General features: G+C 33.0%; 4 protein-coding genes and 1 pseudogene across 5 annotated transcripts; all 5 read left to right on the top strand.

The window, feature by feature from the left end:
- Positions 1-4,608: 4,608 nt before the first annotated feature.
- Positions 4,609-5,588, top strand: LOC125421804 (uncharacterized; annotated as a pseudogene).
- Positions 5,589-6,018: 430 nt separating this feature from the next.
- LOC125421807 (nibrin homolog) lies at positions 6,019-11,042 on the top strand. Of its 2 annotated transcripts, none has more exons than XR_007240140.2 (4): positions 6,019-7,872; positions 8,239-8,292; positions 9,416-9,578; positions 10,261-11,042. XR_007240140.2 is itself a non-coding variant. In XM_048471344.2 (4 exons), the coding sequence occupies exons 1-4, from the start codon at positions 6,656-6,658 to the stop codon at positions 10,278-10,280; spliced, it is 273 nt and encodes a 90-aa protein (XP_048327301.2). In that variant the 5' UTR covers positions 6,020-6,655; the 3' UTR covers positions 10,281-11,042. The 2 variants fall into 2 exon arrangements, 1 of the variants encoding a protein (XP_048327301.2); XM_048471344.2 differs by having other exon boundaries at positions 6,020-6,691.
- Positions 11,043-13,737: 2,695 nt separating this feature from the next.
- On the top strand, positions 13,738-18,107 carry LOC107415677 (uncharacterized). The gene is made up of 4 exons (XM_048471383.2): positions 13,738-14,050; positions 14,208-14,983; positions 15,498-15,594; positions 17,222-18,107. Exons 1-4 carry the CDS (start codon positions 13,936-13,938, stop codon positions 17,695-17,697), a joined length of 1,464 nt encoding a protein of 487 aa, XP_048327340.1. The 5' UTR covers positions 13,738-13,935; the 3' UTR covers positions 17,698-18,107.
- Positions 18,108-19,583: 1,476 nt separating this feature from the next.
- LOC107415672 (uncharacterized) lies at positions 19,584-22,714 on the top strand. The gene is made up of 2 exons (XM_016024037.4): positions 19,584-19,847; positions 22,387-22,714. Exons 1-2 carry the CDS (start codon positions 19,695-19,697, stop codon positions 22,450-22,452), a joined length of 219 nt encoding a protein of 72 aa, XP_015879523.1. The 5' UTR covers positions 19,584-19,694; the 3' UTR covers positions 22,453-22,714.
- Positions 22,715-23,212: 498 nt separating this feature from the next.
- LOC107415656 (uncharacterized) lies at positions 23,213-24,159 on the top strand. Its single transcript, XM_016024014.4, has one exon. It carries the CDS (start codon positions 23,346-23,348, stop codon positions 23,934-23,936), a length of 591 nt encoding a protein of 196 aa, XP_015879500.2. The 5' UTR covers positions 23,213-23,345; the 3' UTR covers positions 23,937-24,159.
- Positions 24,160-24,429: the final 270 nt, after the last annotated feature.

Below are 24,429 nucleotides of genomic sequence, written 5' to 3'. Positions count from 1 at the left end.
AAATCTAAATATTACCAAACCAAGACTAAATGTTGCATGTACTAATCCGAACAGAGAGAACTAAAAAGAGAGGCAAAGTCAAATAATACTATCAAATTAAAAATAGTCAACTTATACATGCAGTCAAAAACCACAACTGGAAAAGTTTATTGATTAATCAAAAAATTGTTATAATCTATCTTTAATTATCCCCCTATCAATCCAACTTTTTTCCACATGATTATTTTAAAAAAAAAAAATTACAGAGAGCTATAGGGGATCTTCTCTCTCTCTCTCTGGCTTTAGATAAATTTCGTATAACTGTATCAAATTTCAATTTATTTGTATAATGAACGAGATATACAGTAAAAATAAGTTAAAATATTCTTCAAACTGCCAAAACGAACTCTTCGGTTGTTTTTGTCTCAGAAAAATTGACGTTGATATGATTTCTTCATAAATTATCTTGGTAAAAATTTGAATTGGAATCATTGCTTACATAAACAATGATTTTTTTACCACTAGATTATACAGAACTTGCAATGGAAATTGTCTTTCAGGTCACGAATGAAAGGAACATAGGAATGGTATCGATAACTAGCTCAATACCCATCTTTCTTCACCCCAATTAAAAAAATTAAAATTAAAAAAAAAAAAAAAAAAAAAAACCTATCTTCTTGGTATCATTAAGTAATTTAGAAATAAAATAAAGGTAGGAAGAAACACTTTCGAGACATGACAACAAAATTTTAAATATTTTTTAAACAAAAATAGGCAAATTTTACTCTTAACTCTTAAAATATATTTAAAAAAGAGGTTATTTTATTTATTTATTTGTTTTAAAAAAAAAAACAGGGACAAAACTTTTGGAAGCAACCACGTTATTTCTTTTTTCCTGCGGCGTTATAAGATTGGTGGTGAAACTGTAAAACGTAAAGAGAGAGCGCGCGCGCGCGAGAGAGAGAGAGAGAGAGAGAGAAGAAATCAGCGGACGGCAATGGCGAGGCGAGCTGGGAGCAGGAACAAGAACGAGTCAGCAATCACTAGAGGTGTCAACATGGTTTTCGGATTCGTCAGAGCGGCTGAATTTGAGATCCTCTGCGTTCTCTTCATTATCATCACCTTTATCATCTTCAAAGATCTGGTTCGTTTTCTATTCCTTCACTTTTTTTTTTTTCTCTTTTATTTATTAATTTGATGCTGCGTTTTGGTTCTTGCTATGGAAGATTTTATTTATTTATTTATTTATTTTTGTTTTTTGTATTGATCTCTCAATGTCAAATGGTAGTGATTCCTCAAAGTTGTTGCCCGAAAAAAAGAAAAAAGAAAAAAGTCTTTTTTGGGTATTTGATTTGAGACCTTTGAATAATAGCTAAACAATTATACAAGCAAGCTTCAAGAAGGAAATTGAAATCGGTTTTCTTTTTTATTTATTTATTTTTTTTTTTTGCTGGTAATAAATTAAAATTTGGGTTTGGTAGGTAGCAATGAAAATGTACTTTTTCTGTCCAACAATTTAATATGAGGATCGAGAGAGTCTGCAAAGTTTGAAAAGAGAATACCCAAGTCCTCTGGAAAGAAAAAATTCGAAGAGGACAAACTTGTTACAAAGAACACTATGGACAAAAAGGATGAGATTCTTGGAACCTTAGTTTTTAGGAATTTAGAAATCTTATTTTGGTTGGAATTGGATAGAACTACAGAGAAGCTTCCTTTAGGGGAAAAAAAGTAGTGCTCATACATATTAAGCTTAGTTGGTTCGAGTTTGATTGCATGAAGGTGGTAGAACCTCAGTGATTGGAAGTAGAGCCTAAATTCAATTTTTTTGATTAAGCTTTATCTCAATTATGTTATATCATATATGTCTTGTCTGACATTATCTGAGTTCCTCAACATGTATTCTTCTCTCCTATTGAAAGCATTATTTTACCAAGTTTCTCAATCCTGTGTGTCTTAACTCCTACTCGGACTTTTCAATTAAACTTTTGTTATTTTTCATTCATTTTCCTTTTAAAAAAAAAAAAAAAAATCATTCCATCATGTTCAACTTTCCTCATCTTTTTCAATTAGGGCTGCTTCCGACCTCAAATTAGCTTGAACATACTGCTTTTGAACCGTCTGTTACTTTGTAGAATAGAGCATGGGTAACCTGATGGTGGTACATAGAAACTTCCCTTTACCGTTCTTCCTGTTCATCCATCTTGCTTTATGCATGGATAACATCCTCCACGATGTAGTAATTCCTAGGAATCTTGATTCTACATATACAAAATAATCATTCTTTCACAACTAATTAAGTATTCATCATTTATATTATGATCCCATTATCTTTAGTCTTAGTCTAATTAACTTAGTTCCATTTGTATTTGATCTTAATTTTACTTAGTAATATGGGATATTCCTCAAATTTAGACTTTAGGAGCATGATTAATGTAGCTTATAGGTGGGTCATGGTTCAGAATTATATATATGTATCCGGCTTTGAGAGAGATAAGAAGCTGACTTGGCATGTTGCTTTACAGCATGTTCAATCCTAGCTGCTTAACTAACAACTGGGTCTAGACCTGGCCATTTTAAGCAAGTGGGTAGCCAAAGAGTCCACATAACCTGTAGTTTGCGCTAAAGTATAAGAGCACAAGTGCACATTAAAACTAATTCATCTGAATTAAGCATAACTAGCTCAACCCAACCATAAGGAATTAGTCCCAAAATAACTGTTCTTAGCCTTATCCTATGGCCCTTGGCACAAGTTAACTAAACTATGACGAAGCAACATCAAGGTACCAGCTGCTTACCTGGTCCAAGGTCCCTGGTTACAAGAAACAAAAGTAACCAATTGAGGAAGTCAGGCCAAACAAAAATCATTTTTGTTGATGATCGAGTCTTAAATGGAAATTTCCTATCCTAAGTCCTTCTGGCACTGGCACTAAAGTTCAAGAAGTGACATCTTAGACTGGACTTCTTGTTTTTTATGGTACTCTTTTTGTATAAGAGGAACAAGGATCCAAGATGCGAAATGGTTTCAGTTAAGAACCTTGGTTATTTTCCCTCTTTCTCAAACCTTTGCTTGATTCTTACTCCAGTGTCCGTTTGATCTTCTCATTTGGTCGTTCCCTTTTAGTAGGCTTTGCATCATAGCCATGTAATAATACTTTGTCATCATGGGCAAAATGAGCATCAACAATGAGTATCTACGAGCATTGGCTAGTATTTTTCTCAACCATAATTTCTTACAAGTTATTCCATGATTGTGTTTGGGAACACAGAAAATGTAATGTGTCATCAATAAGTATAAAAAACAAGAAAAAATAGTAATCATGTGTACTGTAAGTTTTTGTCTCGGTAATTTTGGTAGGCATTGAAGCAATTTCAGTAGGCATTGAGGCAATTTCTAAGTCAAAATTTCTTCCTGTAAATTGGTTTACTTTGTGAGTACCGAAAAAGGGGCTTACCTTTCTCTGTTTTGGATATGTATGCTTTGAAAAATTCTTTATTAAGTTTGTTATCATGTGTTCGTGTTTTCTTCGACCATATTATAAGTGCTTTGTATAGTTGAGAATATTTTATTTAAGCATGTTTCTCACTATTTTGATGATTAAGATAAAAACTTCTTGATTCAAATCCAAACACGCACTTGTAATATGGTTCTCTTCTAAGAGGAATGGTTCTTATTCCTTCTTTTAGATGACAAGTTTGGATACTCTGAATTTTATCAACTTTATTAACAGTTGAATGAATGATTTCGTATGCAGACATCAAGGCCAGAGTACAATCAGATCCTTGTAAAGAGGCAAGATGGAGGTTTTTGGCCTTACTAGCCAGAAGGAGATTCTTTCTTGGGGTTTCCATGAATATTTTTGTGTATGGTTATTGAATATATTGTGGCTCTAACAGTGATTCCTGTTATCCACATGCTTGTATTTCTAGATGTAATTATATAATTTAACACTTACATTTTGAAATATGGATACAAAGTTTACAAAATTTGGATAATATCTGTGAATGTTTCTATTCTGTTCTCTTGGTTTCAGAAACAAGTTTATAGTTTGGTAGTTCAAAATTAATTTTTTCAGACTATATATTTCATTATTTGTTACATCGATTGATAAACAAGTGGTAGATAGAATAGGTGGTTAACATGGCTTTTCCATTTCATCTGTCAAACAACAAAATCGTTTTCGCATGATCTTAATATTTATATATATAAAAAAAAAAGGTCTTCACATTATCTTTAATGATAATATATATTTTTCATATCATATTATCCAATCGATGGTTTGATAATACTTTGTTAAATCGCCACGAATTATCAAATCATATAAAATAAATGACAATTGATGTTCAATTTTGTTTCAAGAAACAAATATTTCAAAACAACATTTAAGCAAAAATAAAAACTACTTTTCCCTTATTTTAAATTTAATATATAAAAAGAATAATTATAAAATAAGATATAACCCTTTCCTTCCCAGATAGTTTTTTCAAGTCCAAAAATTAATTTTGAATTTTAAAGGAACTACAAAAACCACAAAAATATTTCGAAAATTACAAAAGTCTGTATAAAAAAAAAAAAGAAAAAAAAAGCTCTTTTTTTTTTGTTTTTATTTTTATTTATTTGTTCATTATAATATTCCACGGATATTGATGTTTTTTGCTGGGAGTTACAGTGTCCTCAGAAATTCCCCAATTTCTCCCACAAACAGCAAAAAAGCAAGACCGAGAAAAACACAAAGGAAGCAATCAAAATCTCTCTCTCTCTCTCTCTCTCTCTCGCTGCCGGCAAAAGCAGCCATGGCGTCGTCAACGAGTCAACGCAGCCTCCTCGTCATCGCCCTCCTCTCGATCTCGGTCCTCTCTGTCACCGCAAGGCCCTGCAAGACCTTCTTCCTCTCCTCCTACTCATTCTCTCTCAGAGAGCCCTTCTCTCTCCAATTCCATTCCTCTTCTTCCTCTTCCGGATTCGTCACCCTTTTCACGAGATCCGCCCGCTCAACGACGCCGTTTTGATCGAAGAGGAAGAACTCGATGAGTCTCGCTTCCAGCGACGCCCTCTCCGTCTTCCCCTTCTTCCCATGACTTCCTCCTTGACGACGTCGTACGACCTCAGCTCTCTCCGCGATCGCACCAAGGACATTCTCAGCGTCGTCGTGGCTCTGCTCTTCGGCGTCGGGAGTGGAGCTCTCGTCGCCGCCACCATGTTTTTGGCTTCGTCGCTGTTCTGGAATGATTATCGATCTTCGTCTCCGTACGGGGATGATAGTGACGAGGAGGAGGACCTCAGCCCTAAGAAGATTGGGTACGTCAAGATTCTGGCGGCTGAGTCTGAGTCTGTTCCTGCTCCGGCGACAACGTAAGAGACCGAGACCGGGGCATGATTGAATTGGCAAATGTCTTTGTATAATGCGAAAGATGATGTAAAATTTTAATATGGTGCCAAAGTAGCGATGATGGAACTTTGTGACTCTTGATTGTGGATTTGATGATAAATAACTAAAACTTTGAACGTTGTGGTCTGTATTTGTCGTTTAAGTTGTAATTGCTTTCTCCTCTCTCACACATATGTATATTTATATATTAAGTTATTATATAATCTTGTGCTGCTTTTGTAATGTATGCTTCTACGTGTTTGGTTTGTTGTAGAATTATCTATTATAAGTTTGTAATCCAAGATTAATTATTCTAATGGAAATTGTGCTGAAATTGGAAATGATGGATGCATGAACAATTTTAATTTTCTTGGAGGACCGTGTTCAATTGCCTGTATAATTGTATAGCACTATTAGGTTCTTCGTGCATTCTTTTCCTCATTTGGATTGATCCCAAAATCCAAATTATTCCTCTCCTTTGATGTAGCAGAGAACTATTTTACTAGCATATTGTTGTTCATAATTTTGGTTGGCTTTTTGATGTGGTTGGAATAATGATAGTTGCATTCTTTCCTTCTTTTTTTTTTTTTTTTTTTTTTTTTGTTGTGGTATAATGCATATTGGTTGAATACTTGGCTGTTAATGGCATTGTTGCAATAGATGACTTACTTCCCCCACAATTGTGATTGTGGCTTTATGAAATAACTTAATGCAAAACACGCTGGATGTTTTTGCTTTACGCCTCTTGAAATCTTTAGATGAAAAAAAAGCCTGCTTTTGAGGACCCCTTTTGCTACTTATGCTAGGAGTTTTCATTTGCTGCATTTAGTTGGTCTCTGCATTTAGTTTTCATTTGCTCCATTCAGGCATAAGTATAATTTATAAATAATTAAATGGGAATATAAGAAGTTTTAAAAGCAAAATGAGATTTAAAAGTAAAAATAATGTAATAGAAATAGATGCAAAACATACGTTTACCAAACAAATAAATGTTAAACATTGTTAAAAAATGTCCTTTATGATTTCATATTTCTAAGTAGGACTAAAATTAAGAAATGTATCTTAAAATTGAACTGATAATATGAATAATAAAGAACTTGTTCAGAGATAATAAATGATTGAGGGTCTATTTTTTTCCCCCCTTTCTCTTTTAATTATTATTATGTTTTTTTAAGTTGAGGTAATTTTCGTTGTGAGTTTGAAAAGCCAAAGAGATACAAAGCCTATCCTCTTAAATGGTTGGGACATGGGAGGTACAATCATTCCAGCACTGATCTCAGGCAGTCTATTTTTCCATCTCCAACGAAAACATGGTCTGGGTCTTTTTCCTGTTGACCCGCCTTCAGGTTAGTGCTGTGTTGTAATATGGTGGGCTTTTATCCTTTCACATTTTACTGTGCTTATTCTATGGAAATTTCACAATACCTGTTTTTTTTATCTGTCAACAAGAAAATTATCTGACCCTGGCTTAGGAAATTACATACTAGAACAACAGTGAGCTCTTTCGTACCCAGTTTCTTGGATTTTACTATTTGCTTCTGTTTTTTCTTTTCTTTCCCTAAAATGTCATTTGGTTTTAGCGTGTTCAGCTTATGTGTAGTTTGTCAGCATTGTACCATGGAAAAATGAGCTCTTGTGCCTTAATAATAGCAAAAAAAGGATCTTTATATGTCTTATTTAAGCATGAGTAATTTTTCTTTTCCTTAAAAAAAAAAAAAAAAAAAAAAGAAGGATAGGTCTTTGTAATCTGTTTCTGTATTGCAACTGCAGCATTTCCCCTACGTAGGAAACAATATGGGATCACCACTGGCCATTGCCTGTTTGAAAGTCTTGATCATACTCTTAACCATGCTATTAGATTGAGTAGTCGTTGTTAATATTCTATGCAAGTTTTATGGACTTGCAAAGGCTGCGTGTAAATCAAAGACTAGGTATGTGGTTGACGCCCACCCTAGGAGGGCATGTCTTGCTCAGAAGCTTTTCTTAGGGGAAAGCATGCATAAAAGAACTCCCTAACAAGTATCATCACCATGGGCAATTGGCCGCCTTTACATATTCTAGTACTCTCTAGAGGAGTTATAATTTATAGTTCCTTAAGGATATTTTCATTCTTAGAGCCATAAGGATGAACTATTCTGTTGGAAATTGTTATAAGTGGGTGATTACACAGCAGCTTATCATGAACTCTGATGATATCCTCTTAGAACTGTAAAAATGATATCCTTTTTGAACTGCAAATATCTCCAAAGCTTGTTTCTTTAAATACTTCTTGTATTTGCTCGACGGAACCTGGAGACTGACTAGAGAATGTGAACTTCTTTTGTTAGTCTGTGACTGTAATATATGGCCAAAGTTACTTTCTGCGTACCTTTCTATCTCAACTGTTCTTGCAGATTGCTCGATCCTCTCTCTCTTTCTCTCATGTCACCCTTTACAAGTTTTGTATATAGTTCCTTATGGTGCAGATCATTTTCTAATTCATGAACCTCAGCAACATATTTTCCTTTTAGTTGAAGAAAGAGTTTAAGTAAGCTCACCTATATTTAGCTTCTTCTTTATTTTTTTTTTTTCTACTTTACTTTTTTAGCATACTAATTCTTGTAAACCTTTTAGTTATTTATTGAATGCTGGTAAAATATTTTACTCACATTTTTTATCTATGGGAATGTGTTGGTAAAATGTTAGTTAACTCTAACATCCTTCTACTTATTTCAATTTTGGAGCTTAATGCATCTATAAACATGCATAATTCTTCCATTGTGTGTAGTTGATTTATATGTGTACTGGTTTTTATCTTTTGAATTCATATATTTGAAATGAATTATTCTATTTTATTTTTGTGATTGTTAGATATCGTTTACTGCTGTTTAACAAGGTGTGCATCATATGATAGGTGAATATGAGTACTATATATTTCAAAGGGGGTTGTACAAAGTGGGTCGGAAAGGTACTCACCTTATGCATTTCTTGTAAAATGCCCTCCATTTTATAGTTGTAGTTACTTATCTATGAATACATATATGCTTGGTGCTCACTACTTGGTTCAAAACAGATTGTCATTGATTGTAATTGATTCTCATTTTGTGTGTGTTTGTGTGTGTGTGTGTATATATGTGTATATATATATATATATAATATTGAATTCTTTATGTAATTGTTTATTATACGAAGGAAAGGCAGGAACTAGCAATGTTTTTTTTTTTTTTTACATACCTTTTCATGAAGTTTATTCTTCTGAGTAAATGAATTTCTTGAATATGCTTAAGGAATGAGTACCGACTTAAATTAAATCATAGAATTCCTAAGGTTGTGACTGTCATTGACTCGTTGTTCATATAATGGTCAATATCATCATTATTTTAAGGTCTGCTGATTCAAGTGACTACATGTTGCATGCAAAGCAGTAAGTTATACCATTCAAAACTTAGCAGGAAACTGAATATGGGACCTATCTACGTAAAAGCTAATAGGGACTTGAATAATTTAGAATTACAAATTGCAGAGGATGGATCCAAGTATATGCTTTATGACCCATTTGGAAAATCTGTTGTCTGTTGTGTTGACTTGCTATACAAGTTTGGTATGCTTGTTATTGGTTAAAGCTTTCAGAGTTGATAATAGCTTAACATGGTGAGAGCTCTAGTTGGCTATCTAATCTTGTGTCAGTTCCTGGTAACACCTATACTTGATAATTTATTGTTCTGCATGGATAAGATCTCACTTTTTGTCTTTCTATTGATGGACCTATCCATGAAAGAAAGTGTTAAGCGTGTATTGCATTTCCTTAGTATACATAGTTTAATAATTTTCCTTTTAGCTCAAGTTTTTCAGATTAAATTTTCTTTTAGCTTAAGTTTTTCAGATTGATGGTAACTTAACTATTGTTTCTCAATGGTTATTTCTTCTTCTGTGTTTAAAGTTGCATAAAATTTATAGGGTGGCAGTTGACTTAGTATACTTATATGACCTCCCTTGTGGGTTGTCACATAATTATTACAAAAGACAAAGGAGTATCTCTGGTCCATGCAGAAATATCTGTGAATGTAATGACTTCCATTAACCCCTTACAGGCTAAATCTTCTAGTTCTTCGTGCGAAGTTCTAGTTCGGGATTGCTCAAAATATAGTACCTTTATTAACAAAAACCTTGGCTCAAAGGAGGAAGTTCATCGGTTCCCAAATAAAGAAACCACTTTAAGAGATGGAGACCTGGAACTGATAATGCAACCTACAGGTAAGTTAATATTATAACGTAATACCATTTGTCTTCGTTATCTACAAGTATATGAATTGCCCGGAGCATCAGGTGATGCAACTTTTTTTGGTTCAGGGTATTCACATATTTGAGAACTCACATCATCATGAACATTTTATAGTACTATTAAACCTAATTGTTGCTGGAAGATTTCAAATGTAGTAACTTCTGTTGAAAGTGACGTGATCTCTGGCATTTTTCTACTTTTTTTAATTTCTAATCTCCTTTTAGAGTTCTAGCAGTGGCTTGATGGAACTTAAAAGATTGATGAGAATTTTTGTGGGATGGCAGTAGGGATGGTTTTAAAGGGTATTTGGTTTCCTGGGAAGTAGTATGTGAAAATATTCCAAAGAGGGTTTAGGAGTGACTAACACTAAAAAGAAAAATATTGCCTTTTTACTCAAATAGCTCTGGAGGTCCCCCTATAGATCATGGATCCTTATGCTGCAAGGTTATTGAAAAAAGCAAGGATGGTCTCTAATCTAACGATTGGAACTCAGTTATGATCACTAGAGTAATGCTCAGAAATCCATGGAAGTTTATATCACAGGATTTCATGCTTTTATCAAAAGTAAAATATAAAAATCACATGATTACTTCAGACATGCGCTGCAAATTCTTCTACTGTTCATGTTTATACCTTGTGATGCATATAATGCAGGTTTTATTTTGTTCCACTAATTTTCTGGGAATGCTCCTTGAAGAACCTTCCAAGTGAATCATCCCCTTCAGGACAAAATTTCATCAATTGGTTAGTAAGGAGGACATTTTGTGGATGACGGTTCCCATGCGTAGCTGCCCAACTGTTTTTATTGTTGCATGTTACAAATGGTCTCCTGATTTGGATTTTAGTTTACTGTTATTCTATTTGTGTGTTTATGCTGGCTTAGTTTATATGGTTGGGTCATTTTTCTTAAAATTTTAAACTTTAGGACGCTGGTGGCAACTTAATGTCGTATTAGAATTTAAAGTTATCTGCTTGGTCTTCTGTTCAAGTCTTTATCTATTGTCAGCACGTCAGCTCCACTTTATTTCTGGTTATTGAGCATGCCTATATGTGAGGGGATTGTTAGATGTTTTTTGTTGATTAGATTTACAAGGCTGGTCCACTTTTAAATCTCTCAATTTTCAGTATTATATGTGTATTAATGTCCATGTTAACTTGATATTTACAATTAGCCTCAGTTCCTATCATCTTAATCTTTTAGGATAGATTTATAATTTACCATGTATTTGATCTGGTTGTCTATCTGTGTTGTATTCAAAATTTTTACTCCCATTTTTGGTAATTTATTGTTCTGCACATATAAGACCTGCCTTATCTACTATTATCGCAAATCTACATGTGAGGAGTGGGGAACATTAGTTTGTCCTTGTATTGAATTTCTTAAGGTGGAGCCACTTTTTCATAGGTGCTTCTAATAAAACACCATGTTGATGATATGTCCGGGTGCTATTTTATCTTTGTTTCCTTCAATAAAATTATGTGCTGTGAGTGGAAGCATAGCATTGGCTATGCTGACTTCATCATCCTCGTATCAGCACATATATCATGCGATGTCACATAAGTAGAATGATCGCTAACACATCGTTTTGACATCATGTTGACATCAGTCGAATACATCATGCTGGTGTTAACATGTTGATGTCAGCACCACCTTATCGTCTGATGTTATGTTGATGTCATCATGATGACATCAAGCAAGCCAAAAACGATGTCATTTTGTTTTCTTCCTGAAGCAGCCGGTTTTGCATGTTGGCCCGTTTGCTGTGAGGCATGTTGCGCAACCCGGTTTAGATCCGACTGGAAAATCCTTTTTTGACTGCTGTTTTCAGCCATTCCAGTGGTGGTACAATCGTCCGGTAACGGGCAAGGGGAATCCAAGTCTAATTTTGATCAATTTCAGTCCAAAACCAAAGAATAATCAACCTGTATACCACGGGTTTTTCATGGGGCTTAAATTTGTTCCATTCCATCCAAAAATATCATTTGACAAAAAAAAAAAAAAAAAATTTATAAGGGAGTTAATGGTTATGTCAAATCCATACAATATTTATACAGGTCAAGCAAATGTCGACGCCAGCCATAATTATTTGTTGAATATAGAAAACGTGGCCATAATTATTTCTTGAAGAATATAGAAATATGGACTTACCCTTCTGTCAGCCAATCTAGTCCTTTCATATTTCCTTCTGTTGGCCAATCCTTCAATATTTATATATATATATGTCTAACAAGTGCTGCTGCAATAATTATTTGTTGAATATAGAAAATGTTGCCATAATTATTTGTTGAAGAATATAGAAAATGCTGTCATAATTGTTTGTTGACATATAGAAAATGCTGCCATAATTATTTGTTGAAGAATGTGACAACCGTCCCTCCCGTGAGCCCTTACAGTGCTTTCTGCATTACTGTCCAAGCCCTTTATTGTCCCCATGTACGGGTTATTCATTCAGTATTGGAGCATCTCTAGTGGGCTTGAATCAATTTCCCATTTTCTAAAACACAAATTTGAAGAGCAGAGAGAGAAACATATACCAGTTCTAAAGATGAGCGAACTGCAGAACAAGCTCTGGAAGGTGCTTCTCAAGGAAACCAAGAAGGAAAACCTGCAGCCTGGAGATCACATCTACACAAGCACAAAAAATAAATAATTTAATAAGCCTAGGAGAGATCATTTAATAAATTTAATTTAGCTTATCCTACCACGTAGACTCGGCCAATTAAAAATTGTCATGTCAGTTATTTTTAAATCCACGTAGTTAAAACTATCCACCTAATGCTCACAGCATTATGTTCACGTTATGTAATGGCCTGTCACTTTCTCTCCACTGTTATTGTCCCTTATTTACCTAATTAGGATTTCAATTCCAACTCGTGATCAAATATGAGTTAAAATTGTCATGTCAGCTACTTTTAAATCTACATAATTAAAACCATCCACCTAAATACTCACACTATAACGTTCATGTTATGTGATGCCTTGCCATTCTCTCTCCAGCGCTATTATCCTCTATTTAGCCATTATACTTAAGACAGTATGGGATTTTGTTCAAACTTTCTAAGAATGGAGAGAAGGGTTGGGGGGGATAAAAAAATGGTATGAAATTTTTTTCTTCTTTAAATAGGAAATAATTTTGAAAAAAAAAGTAACAATTTTAATTTTTTTGAAAGATAACTAATGACTTTAATTGGAAGATAATTTAATAATATATATATATATATATATCCCTTCAAACTAATTTCATTTTTAATCCAAAATTATTTTTTGAATTAATCTAATCATGGCATGATATTTTTATATTATTTAAATAGGAAAGAATTTTTAAAAAAATAACAATTTTTATTTTCATTTTTTGGATAACTAACAACTTCAATTGCTATTATCTTTCTTTTTATACAAGTAACAATATCAAAAAGAAAAATTTTATTTTTAAAATTATAATCCAATGATACTTAAAAATGTTACAAAATAATATTTTTAATGACATTTAATAATCAATGACACTCATAAAAATGACATAAATACTATGTAACTGAAGGGTTAATGAACACATTAAAAAAAGAAAAGAGGAAAATTAAAGGATTGATGAATATATAGACAAAGTGAAAATGAAATTTATGGAGAAAATGTTGAGGTAGAGGTAAAATATGTAGAGTGCTTGTGACAAAGAATATGAATAATGTATATATGGTCTTATGTTTTCTCATTAGGATTCGAATTACAAACTAAATGTATGAATATTTACTATTTATTCCATATATCTTTTTACTCATTTTATTTTCCTTCTTAGTGATATTACTTCATCTTAATTTCTTGTTTCATGTATAAATCAATCAAGAGATGAATTATTATCGTTTATGAAATTTTAAAATTAGTATGGGCCCTTTTTTTTTTTTGGTTGAATTGTGGACTCATTTGTATTTTTTTACGACTTATTCACCTTAATTACTAATTATTTAATTTGTGACATTTTGGATTAAATTGATACTAAAATAAATATCATTATATTATGATTTTCTTATATAGTAATTCATTTTAATATCAATTCTAAATGTTTCATATTAGTAATTGCATTTTTTTAAATGCTATAACCGTATGCTATAAAATCTTGTATTTGCTGTAGTAGGTGCTGCCATAAATATGGACTTACCCTTCTGTCAGCCAATTCAATCCTTTCTGCATTACTGTCCAAGCCCTTTATTAACCCCATGTACTGGTTACTAGGGCATTCAGTATTGGCATTGCATCTCTATTGCGGTTGAATTAAATTCCCATTTTCTAAAACACAAATTTGAAGAGCAGAGAGAGAAACATATCCCAGTTGTAAGATGAATGAACTGCAGAACAAGATCTGGAAGGTGCTTCTCAAGGAAACAAAGAAAGAAAACCTGCGGCATGGAGATCACATCTACACATGGACACGAGCCAATGCAAAAGACCACGGTAACCTTCCTCTTCTTCTCCATTTCTTTTGAATTCATGCCTGACCGTACTTTTGTGCTTCACAGACTTTTCTTTTTTCCTTTCTTATCAATGAGAATCTGAGTTCTTCACCACCATGATATTTACTTAATAATTTTCCTGATATATATGACTTCAGGAATATATTTGGATGATGAATGCGTGATCCATTTCATAGACGATCATCATGGTGCATGTCAAAATTGCATAAACCGTGATCGATCAATTGTTCATGGTGTGGTCTCTTCCTGCATAGATTGTTTCCGTTCTGGTGCAGATCATCTCTACCTCTTTGAATATGGTGTTAATCCAGCTCTCATCCTCGCAAAACCCGGAGGAGGTACAACTCTTGCGCTTGCTGACCGACCTGAGGCTGTGCTGGACCGTGCACTTAATTTCCTTACTAGCAATGACTCCAATAGCCACTACCGTTTCATAAACAATGGTAAAGACTTTGCAATTTATTGCAAAACAGGCTTGCTAGTGATAGATAACATAAATTTCAGCAGAAGTTGGCAAGCTGCAGCATTTTTCTCGGCTGTTACCGTCACGTTCTTTCTTTTTCTGCAGCAAAGCACAGCTGCAAATTTTACTGGTGTGGCTGCCATATGTTTTGGCTTATACTGTATTTATAGATTTGGTTCTGATATCGGAGCCCGTCCTAATGTTATTAACGTGGATCGAGTAGAGACATTGCCTGATGTTGATAAGAAAATGTCTTCTGCTGCGTCGGGCTTCAGACCTATTCAATCCTTAATTGACCTGTTCATAATATTGCTGATGACTCATTTCAATATTCAGTTGCTGTTAACAGTACGAACGTGGTCTGAGCCTCTTCAACTGCTGTCCGAGACTCCTCGAGTGGTCTGGATTCTAGCATGTATCATACTTTTCTACCTAGCAATATTACAAAATGTAATATTTTCAGCATTATTATTATTATTATTATTATTTATGTAGAAACAAAATAAATAATCGGCAAATAAATTTAGTGATACTTAAGTCCTATTTCACAATGCTTGTGAGAAGTCACTTCTGGCTTTTAAAGCTCAAAAATTGCTTCTAAAAATATTTAGATAATTTTTTGAAAGTATTTCATATCTTCAAAACTTTTAAAAGCTTTTATCCAAAATCAATTGAAAATAGATTTTTAACAAGCACTTTTGATAAAGCAAAAACTATGCCAAATGAGAACTTAGATAAGTTTGTTTGTTTGTTTTTGTTTTTTTTTTTTTCCCTCTCTCTCTCTCTCTCTCTTATAAGTATTGTTTATAGTAAAATATGCAAGTGGACTACTAACAAAAGGGAACAAATATATATTTCTTCAAATTAAACACAAAATTGAAGAACTATAAATGATGAAATTTGTTCTTTTTTTTTATTTATGAAATAAAATTACTTACTAAAACATTAGACGTTCAATATCTAGAGGCTGATTTCGAACAAAATACATAAAAAGCAGCTGATGCCTGGAGATCACATCTACACTTGGAGGCGCAACTCCAACAGTACCTATGCCCATCATGGTGATGATCTTCTTTATCTCTGTATTTCTTTCTTCTTATGCTGAAATTATGGTATTTAACATGGATTCTAACTTATGTGTATTTTTTCTTTATTATTGTGATTTTATTTTGACACCGAAAACCCAATTCTTTTAACTATATATCATTATCTTTTATCTAACTCAAGTACTTGAACCATGATAAAGTTTTAAGAAATCCATTTACTAAAAAATAGTTTCCACAGAATTATTATTTCTTTCTAAGTTTATATTAGTAGTTGGAAATGTTGAAAAGGAGGGCCAGACTGCCATTTAAATAAAAATGTCAAACTAATTCCCGATAAAATGTGGAAAAACATCTATATATTTTGATGAAAACACTTTCATCTCAAATTTGCAAATTAATTTGTCACAAACCAAACAGGGCCTTAAGAATCCACTTTGGTTGTTTTAAGGTTGTGGCTTAGTAAGTTGACTATCCTAAATTGTTAGTCTCATTAAATTCAGGGACAACTGAGATTAACATTACATCATACTTTGGCAAAGAACTACATTCTTTTTAATTTATTTGTTCTTTTTCTTCTTATTTCTTTAACTAATACTTATTTTTCATGTTTATGCAAGGTTGCTTCTTGTGATTTATATAACAATTTAAAAAAAAAAAAATTGTCAATAGCGATCATTTGCTTTGCTAATATTTTCTATGTTTGTTGTGTCTTATACAATGCATATAGCTTGGTTGAATACTAGGCTCTAAATGGCATTTTTTTACAATCTCTGTTGTAACATCTTCCTTTCATTTCTCTTTCCATTACTGAAAAGAAAAAGGCCAAAAAACAAAAGAAAAGAAAGAAAAAAACTTGTTTTTAGCTACATATATAATTTGCATAATTGACTGTCTCTGTTTCACTTGTGTTCATGATTGCATGAAAAACCTCTAAGTTAGTAATTAGGAATATTATGTAGTTTTGAACTTTATTGAATAAGAAATCGGCCTATTATTTGGAGTATAGAATTGCTTTTAGAGAATCAATTAGGATTAGGTAATTAATTTATATATATATATATATATGTGTGTGTGTGTGTGTGTGTGTGTGTGTGTGTGTGTGTGTGTGTGTGTGTATTTGTACTTACACATATGCTTTGTCTTTTCCCTGAAGCAGCTATTTCCTTCCCCTCAAGTGTAGGAAGTGTTTGAACAGAATCTGATAGTAATATTTGACAAGTAGAAACTAGACTACTTTACCAAGTTTTGAAAAAAAAATGTTTGTTGTACATAAGCAGAGTTTATGTTCATATATATCTTTTCAATATCTCTATTTGTAATTCAATAACATAAATACGATGATTGATATATATATATATATATATGTATATATATTCAAACAATTTAAGTTTTGGAAGAGTGGTAATCAATTTAACAGCATTTTAAGAAGGTTTTCACTTATACATCAGTTTAATCTCATTTACTTTTTGACAAATTATATTTATGATAGGATGAGAATCCTAATTCCTTCTCTTAGAGTAGAAAAATTATACAGTCGTGATCATATCAACATATACTAACTTTATAAAATTATATATGTCATGGTGAATTTGGCCACCATGGTGTTAGCTTATTCTGCCTGCTATTCATGTGACTTGGCCAGGTATATATGTCGGTGATAGTGACAGAGAAGTGATCCACCTCGTCCGTGGAGGAGACCCTATTTTACCCAGTTTAGCTTCATCCCATTCATCAGACATTCCCATAAGCACTAGCTCCGCAATGGAAAGTCGTGTAGAATATTGCAGCCTAGACAGTTTTCTTAGTGGTGATGAACTCTATCTCTATAAATATGGTGTTAGTCTTGCTTTCTTTATCGCCAAATTTCTAGGTGGTACTTGTACCCTTGGCTCTACTAATCAGCCCAACACTGTTACGAACCGTTCCCGCCAGGAGCTGAACAATGGTTTTGGAACTGGTGCCTACAACCTTCTCAACAACAATTGCGAAGACTTTGCAATATATTGCAAAACAAATTCGCCTCCAAGAAAATTAATTATTAACCTTGGCAGGAATGGGCAGATAGTAACTTACTTTGGTGTGTTTTTTGCTATCCTCATTTTCATAATTGCATTCTAGCCTAGCAATCCTATTGGTGTGGCAGCTACTGTTTATTTCATCTACTCTGTTGTTAGATTTGTTGCTGATGCTACACATTGTGGGCAAGCTTATCAAGTTACACTAAAGATATTGCCACCTTGGATAAGTCCTGGTCGTTTTCCGGTAGTGGCTCAATTCATGCATCTTGAAGGCAAGATTGTGATATTCTGAAAGAGAATCAAAGAAAGTAAAATCGTGGATTAATTTATGATTTATGTAGGATTTATATGGCGTTATTGGTTGAGTTTTAATTTTTAATCAATGATACTTGCTGTTTTGGATGTTAAACATATAACCCTGAAATTTTTGTTGTGATTTAGTATGCAAGTATTTATTCTGAAACAGCCTTACCTTTTCTTAGGCTCACCTTAAACTAGTATTATATTTTTAATGGAATTTTGAATTTTTATTTCCGAATGGTAATGAATCTAATGATAAAATTATATGTTCTGAAATTTTAACATCTTGTTCAATTATACATTTACTAATATATCTATGGCTTAGTTTTGTAATGATTCTGGTAGTCCTATAATCAATTATAAAAGTATTTTTTGCCACTTAGGTGCTTGATAAAAAAATAGTTTGGGTTGTTAAATATTTTATTTTAAAATTAAGATTTGGACCCAAAAAAATCAAAAATATATCATATTATATATATATATATTATATTTTTTAATATAAAAGTGTCATAAAATAATTACATAAAAATTATTGTATTTTTAAATCACTTATATACGTTTATGTCCATTTTAATAATTTTCAAATTTACAGTAATTAAATTTCATAAGATATTAAATACTTATTTGTAACTTTTACATTTTTATAACATTTTTATTAATATAAGTTATTAAACAATTTACTGATTTTTTTTTAACACAGTAGAAGCTGATCTTTTATTTAGCATAACTACCGCTGATTATTTTAAAATCTAAATATTACCAAACCAAGACTAAATTAATGTTGCATGTATAATATACTAATCCAAACATACCATTCACCTTTGTATGGATGCTGATCAATTCTAATCCAAAGAGAGAACTAAAAGGAGAGGCAAAGTCAGATAATACTATCAAATTAAAAATAGTCAACCTATACATGCGGTCAAAAACCGCAATTGGAAAAGTTTATTGATTAATCAAAAATTTGTAATAATCTATTTTTAATTATTCCCCTACTAATTCAACTTTTTTTTTTTTCCCACATGATTACTTTCTTAAAAAAAAAAAAAAATTACAAAGAGCTATGGAGGATCTTCTCTCTTTCTGGCTTAAGATAAATGACTTTGTATGACTTTATAAAAATTTAACTTATTTGTAGAATGAATGAGATACATATTAAAGGTAAGTTAAAGTATTTTCCGAACTGCCAAAATGAACTCTTTGGTTGTTTTTGTTTCAGAAAAATTGGTGTTCATATGATTTCTTCATAAATTATCTTGGTAAAAATTTAAATTGGAATCATTGCTTATATAAACAATGATTTTTTACCACTAGGTTAAACAGGACTTGCAATGGAAATTGTCTTTCAGGTCACAAATTAAAGGAACATAAGAATGGTGTCAATAACCAGCTCAATACCCATCTTTCTTCACCCCCAATAAAAAAAAATAAAAATAAAATTAAAAAAAAAAAACCCATCTTCTTGGTATCATTAAATAATTTAGAAATAAAATAAAGGTAGGAAGAAACACTTTCGAGACATGACAACAAAATTTTAAAATTTTTTTTTTATAAAAAAAGGTCAATTTTACTCTTAACTCTTAGAATAGATTTAAAAAAAAGGTTATTTTATTTATTTATTTGTTATTAAAAAAAAAAAAAGGGGGGCACAAAACTTTAAGGCTGCGTTTGGAAGCAACCACGTTGTTTCTTTTTGCCTACGGTGTTGTAAGATTGGTGGTGAAACTGTAAAACGGAAAGAGAGAGCGCGCGGGGGAGAGAGAGAGAGAGAGAGAGAGAGAGAGAAGAACTCAGCGGATGGCAATGGCGAGGCGAGCTGGGAGCAGGAGCAAGACCGAGTCAACAATCACTAGAGGTGTCAACAAGGTTTTCGGATTCGTCAGAGCGGCTGAATTTGAGATCCTCTGCGTTCTCTTCATTATCATCACCTTTATCATCTTCAAAGATCTGGTTCGTTTTCTCTTCCTTCACTTTTTTTTTCTATTTTATTTATTAATTTGATGCTGCGTTTTGTTCTTGCTATGGAAGATTTTATTTATTTATTTTTGTTTTTTGTATTGATCTCTCAATGTCAAATGGTAGTGATTCCTCAAAGTTATTGCCTGAAAAAAAAAAAGAAAAAAAAAAGAAGAAGAAGTCTTGTTTGGGTATTTGATTTGAGACCTTTGAATAATAGCTAAACAATTATACAAGCAAGCTTCAAGAAGGAAATTGAAATCGGTTTTCTTTTTTTATTTATTGAAATTGAAATCGGTTTTCTTTTTTTATTTATTTTTTATTTTTTTGTTGGTAATAAACTGAAATCTGGGTTTGGTAGGTAGCAATGAAAATGTACTTTTTTCTGTCCAACAATTTAATATGAGGATCGAGAGAGTCTGCAAAGTTTGATATGAGAATACCCAAGTCCTCTGGGAAGAAAAAATTCAGAGAGGACGAACTTGTTACAAAGAACACTATGGACAAAAAGGATGAGAATCTTCGAACCTTAGTTTGAATGAATTTAGGAATTTAGAAATCTTATTTTGGTTGGAATTGGATAGAACTACAGAGAAGCTTTCTTTAGGGGAAAAAAAGTAGTGCTCGTACATATTAAGCTTTGATAGTTGGTTCGAGTTTGATTCCATGAAGGTGGTAGAACCTCAAGTAGAGCCTAAATTTAATTTTTTTGATTAAGCTTTATCTCAATTATGTTATATCATATATGTATTGTTTGACATTATCTGAGTTCCTCAACATATATTCTTCTCTGTCTTTTTATCCTATTGAAAGCAATATTTTACCAAGTTTCTCAATCATGTGTGTCTTAGCTCCTTCCACTTGGACTTTTTAATTAAAATTTTGTGTTTTTCATTTATTTTGCTCGAAAAAATTCATTCCATCCTGCTCAACTTCCCCTCATCTTTTTTAGTTAGTGCTGCTTCCAACATCAAATAAGCTTGAACATACTGCTTTTGAACCTATCTGTTACTTTGTAGAATAGAGCATGGGTAACCTGATGGTGGTACATAGAAACTTCCTTTGACCATTCCTCCTCTTTGTCCATCTTGCTTTGTCCATGGATAACATCCTGCACAATGTAGTCATTCCTAGGAATCTTGATTTTTACATATACAAAATAATCATTCTTTCACAACTAATCAAGTATTCATCATTTATATAACGATTCCATTATCTTTAGTCTTAGTCTAATTAACGTAGTTCCATTTGTATTTGATCTTAATTTTACTTAGTAATATAGGATATTCCATATGGGATATTCCTCAAATTTATACTTTAGGAGCATGATCAATGTAGCTTATAGGTGGTTCACGGTTCAGAATTATATGTATAAAGCTTTGGGAGAGAGAACCTGTAGTTTTCCCTAAACTTGACTAAAGCATAAGAGCACAAGTGCACATCAAGTAACTAATTCATCTGAACTAAGCATAACTAGCTCAACCCTACCACCAGGAAGTAGCCCAAAATATTAGCCTTACCCTATGGCCCTTGGCACAACTTAACTAAACTATGATGAAGCAACATCAAAGTAACTGCTGCTTACCTGGTCCAAGGTCCCTGGTTACAAAAAAGGAAAGAAATCAATAGAGGAAGTCAGGATCAAACAAAAATCCTTGTTTGTTGATGATCGAGTCTTAAATGGAAATATCCTATCCTAAGTCCTTCTGGCACTGGCGCTAAAGTTCAAGAAGTGACATGTTAGTTTGGACTTCATGTCTTTTATGGTACTTTTTTTTTTTGTATAAAAGGAACAAGGATCCAAGATGTGAAATGCTTTCAGTTAAGAACTTTGGTCATTTTCCCTTCTCAAAATTTTGCCTGATTCTCTTTCCAGTGTCCGTTTGATCTTCTTTGTTTGTCGTTCCCTTTTAGTAGGATTTGCATCATAGCCATGTAACAGCACTTGGTCATCATGGGCAAAATGAGCATCAACAATGAGCATCTACCAGAATTGGCTAGTATTCTTCTTAACCATAATTTCTTATAAGTTATTCCATGATTGTGTTTGGGAACTCAGACAATGTAATATGTCATCAATAAGTATAAAAAACAAGAAAAAATAGTAATCACGCATACTATAAGAGTATTCATCTCAGTAATTTTAGTAGCCATTGAAGCAATTTCTAAGTCAAAATTTCTTCCTATAAATTGGTTTACTTTCTGAGTACTGAAAAAGAGGCTTACCTTTCTCCGTTTGGGATATGTAGGTTTTGAAATATTCTTTATTAAGTTTGTTATTGTATGTTCATGTTTTCTTCAACCATACTATAAGTGCTTTGTATAATTGAGAATATTTTATTTAAGCATGTTTTTCACTATTTTGATGATTAAGATAAACACTTCTTGATTCGAATCCCAACACGCAACACGCACTTATAATATGGTTCTCTTCTAAGAGAGATGGTTCTTATTTCTTCTTTTAGCTGACAAGTTTGGATGATCTGAATTTTATCAACTTTATTAATAGTTGAATGAATGATTTCGAATGCAGACATCAAGGCCAGAGTACAATCAGATCCTTGTAAAGAGGCAAGATGGAGGTTTTTGGCCTTACTAGCTAGAAGGAGATTCTTTCTTGGGGTTTCCATGAATGTTTTTGTGTATGGTTGTTGAATATATTGTGGCTCTAACAGAGTGTTCCTGTTATCCATATGCTTGTATTTCTAGATGTATTTAATATGGTTTAAGACCTACCAATTTGAGATATGGATACAAAGTTTACAAATTTTGGATAATATTTGTGAATGTTTCTTTTCTGTTCTCTTATCTTGGTTTCAAAAACAAGTTTATAGTTTAGTAATCTTTTGGTTCAGAATTAATTTTTTCAGATTATATTTTTTCATTATTTGTTACATTGCTCTTCCATTTCATATCTCAAACAACAAAATAGTCTTCACATGATCTTAATATTTTATCCCCAAAAAAAATGGTCTTCACATTATCTTTAATGATATATATTTTTCATATCGATTGTTCAATAATGCTTGGTTAAATCGACAGGAATTATCAAATCATATAAAATAAATGACAAAAGGTTTTCAATTTTGTTTCAAGAAACAAATACATTAAAACTACATTTCTCAAAGCAAAAAATAATAACTTTCTTTTTATTTTAAATTTAAGTTATAAAAGAATAATTATAAAATGAAATATAACCCTTTTCGTCCCAAATATTTTTTTTTTCAAGTCCAAAAAATTAATATTGAATTTTAAAGCAACTACAAAAACCACTAAAATATTTCGAAAATTACAAAAGTCTTTTTCATATTTATTTTTATTTATTTATTCATTTTAATATTCCACGGATATTGATGTTTTTTGTTGGGGGTTACGGTGTCCTCAGAAATTCCCCAATTTCCACAAACCGCAAAAAAGCAAGGAAGAGAAAACACAAAGAAAGCAATCAAAAACTCTCTCTCTCTTTCTCTCTCGCTTCCGGCAAAAGCAGACATGGCGTCGTCAACGAGTCAACGCAGCCTCCTCGTCATCGTCCTCCTCTCGATCTCGGTCCTCTCGGTCATGGCAAGGCCCTGCAAGACCTTCTTCGTCTCTTCCTACTCATTCTCTCTCAGAGAGCCCTCCTCTCTCCAGTTCCATTCCTCTTCTTCCTCTTCCGGATTCGTCACCGTTTTCACCGAGATCCGCCCTCTCAACGACGCCGTTTTGATCGAGGAGGAAGAACTCGATGAGTCTCGCTTCCAGCGACGCCCTCTTCGTCTTCCCCTTCTTCCCGTGACTTCCTCCTCGACGACGTCGTACGACCTCAGCTCACTCCGCGATCGCACCAAGGACATTCTCAGCGTCGTCGTGGCTCTGCTCTTCGGCGTCGGGAGTGGAGCTCTCGTCGCCGCCACCATGTATTTGGCTTCGTCGCTGTTCTGGAATCGGTTTGATTATCGATCTTCGTCTCCGTACGGGGATGATACTGACGAGGAGGAGGACCTCAGCCCTAAGAAGATTGGGTACGTCAAGGTTCCGGCGGCTGAGTCTGAGTCTGTTCCCGCTCCGGCGACTGCGAAAGAGACCGAGACCAGGGCATGAATGAATCGGTAATTGTGTTTATATAATGTGAAAGATGATGGAAAAATTTTAATATGATGTCAAAGTAGGGATGATGGAACTTTGTGACTCTTGATTGTGGATTTGATGATAAATAACTAAAACTATGAACGCTGTGGTCTGTATTTGTCGTTTAAGTTGTAATTGCTTTCTCCTCTCTCACACACATATATATTATCTATTAAGATATTAAGTTATTATATAATCTTGTGCTGCTTTTGTAATGTATGCTGGTTAAGTTTGTAGTCCAAGATTAATTGTTCTAATAGAACTTGTGCTGAAATTGGGAATGATGGATGCATGAACAATTTGAATTTTCTTGGAGGACCATGTTCAATTGACTGTATGATTGTATAGCACATTAGGTTCTTCGTGCATTCCTTTCCTCAGTCGGATTGATCCCAAAACCTAAATTATTCTTCTTCTTTGATGTAGCAGAGAACTATGTTACTTGCATATTGTTGTTCATAATTTT

The sequence above is a fragment of the Ziziphus jujuba genome, chromosome 4 (genome assembly GCF_031755915.1).
Source record: "Ziziphus jujuba cultivar Dongzao chromosome 4, ASM3175591v1".
NCBI classification, from domain to species: domain Eukaryota; kingdom Viridiplantae; phylum Streptophyta; class Magnoliopsida; order Rosales; family Rhamnaceae; genus Ziziphus; species Ziziphus jujuba.
The sequence above is the reverse complement of the archived record's forward strand: the minus strand, read 5'-3'. Positions and strand labels throughout refer to the sequence as shown.

Bases quoted from the DNA above. Each gene is read 5' to 3' on its own strand.
- LOC125421807 (XM_048471344.2), top strand. From the start codon at position 6,656: ATGGTCTGGGTCTTTTTCCTGTTGACCCGCCTTCAG. The intron at 8,293-9,415 runs GTACTCACCTTA...AACCCCTTACAG, and splicing joins GTACAAAGTGGGTCGGAAAG to GCTAAATCTTCTAGTTCTTC. The intron at 9,579-10,260 runs GTAAGTTAATAT...CATATAATGCAG, and splicing joins ACTGATAATGCAACCTACAG to GTTTTATTTTGTTCCACTAA.
- LOC107415677 (XM_048471383.2), top strand. From the start codon at position 13,936: ATGAATGAACTGCAGAACAAGATCTGGAAGGTGCTTCTCAAGGAAACA. The intron at 14,051-14,207 runs GTAACCTTCCTC...ATATGACTTCAG, and splicing joins AGCCAATGCAAAAGACCACG to GAATATATTTGGATGATGAA. The intron at 15,595-17,221 runs GTGATGATCTTC...TGACTTGGCCAG, and splicing joins CAGTACCTATGCCCATCATG to GTATATATGTCGGTGATAGT.
- LOC107415672 (XM_016024037.4), top strand. From the start codon at position 19,695: ATGGCAATGGCGAGGCGAGCTGGGAGCAGGAGCAAGACCGAGTCAACA. The intron at 19,848-22,386 runs GTTCGTTTTCTC...TTTCGAATGCAG, and splicing joins TTATCATCTTCAAAGATCTG to ACATCAAGGCCAGAGTACAA.
- LOC107415656 (XM_016024014.4), top strand. From the start codon at position 23,346: ATGGCGTCGTCAACGAGTCAACGCAGCCTCCTCGTCATCGTCCTCCTC.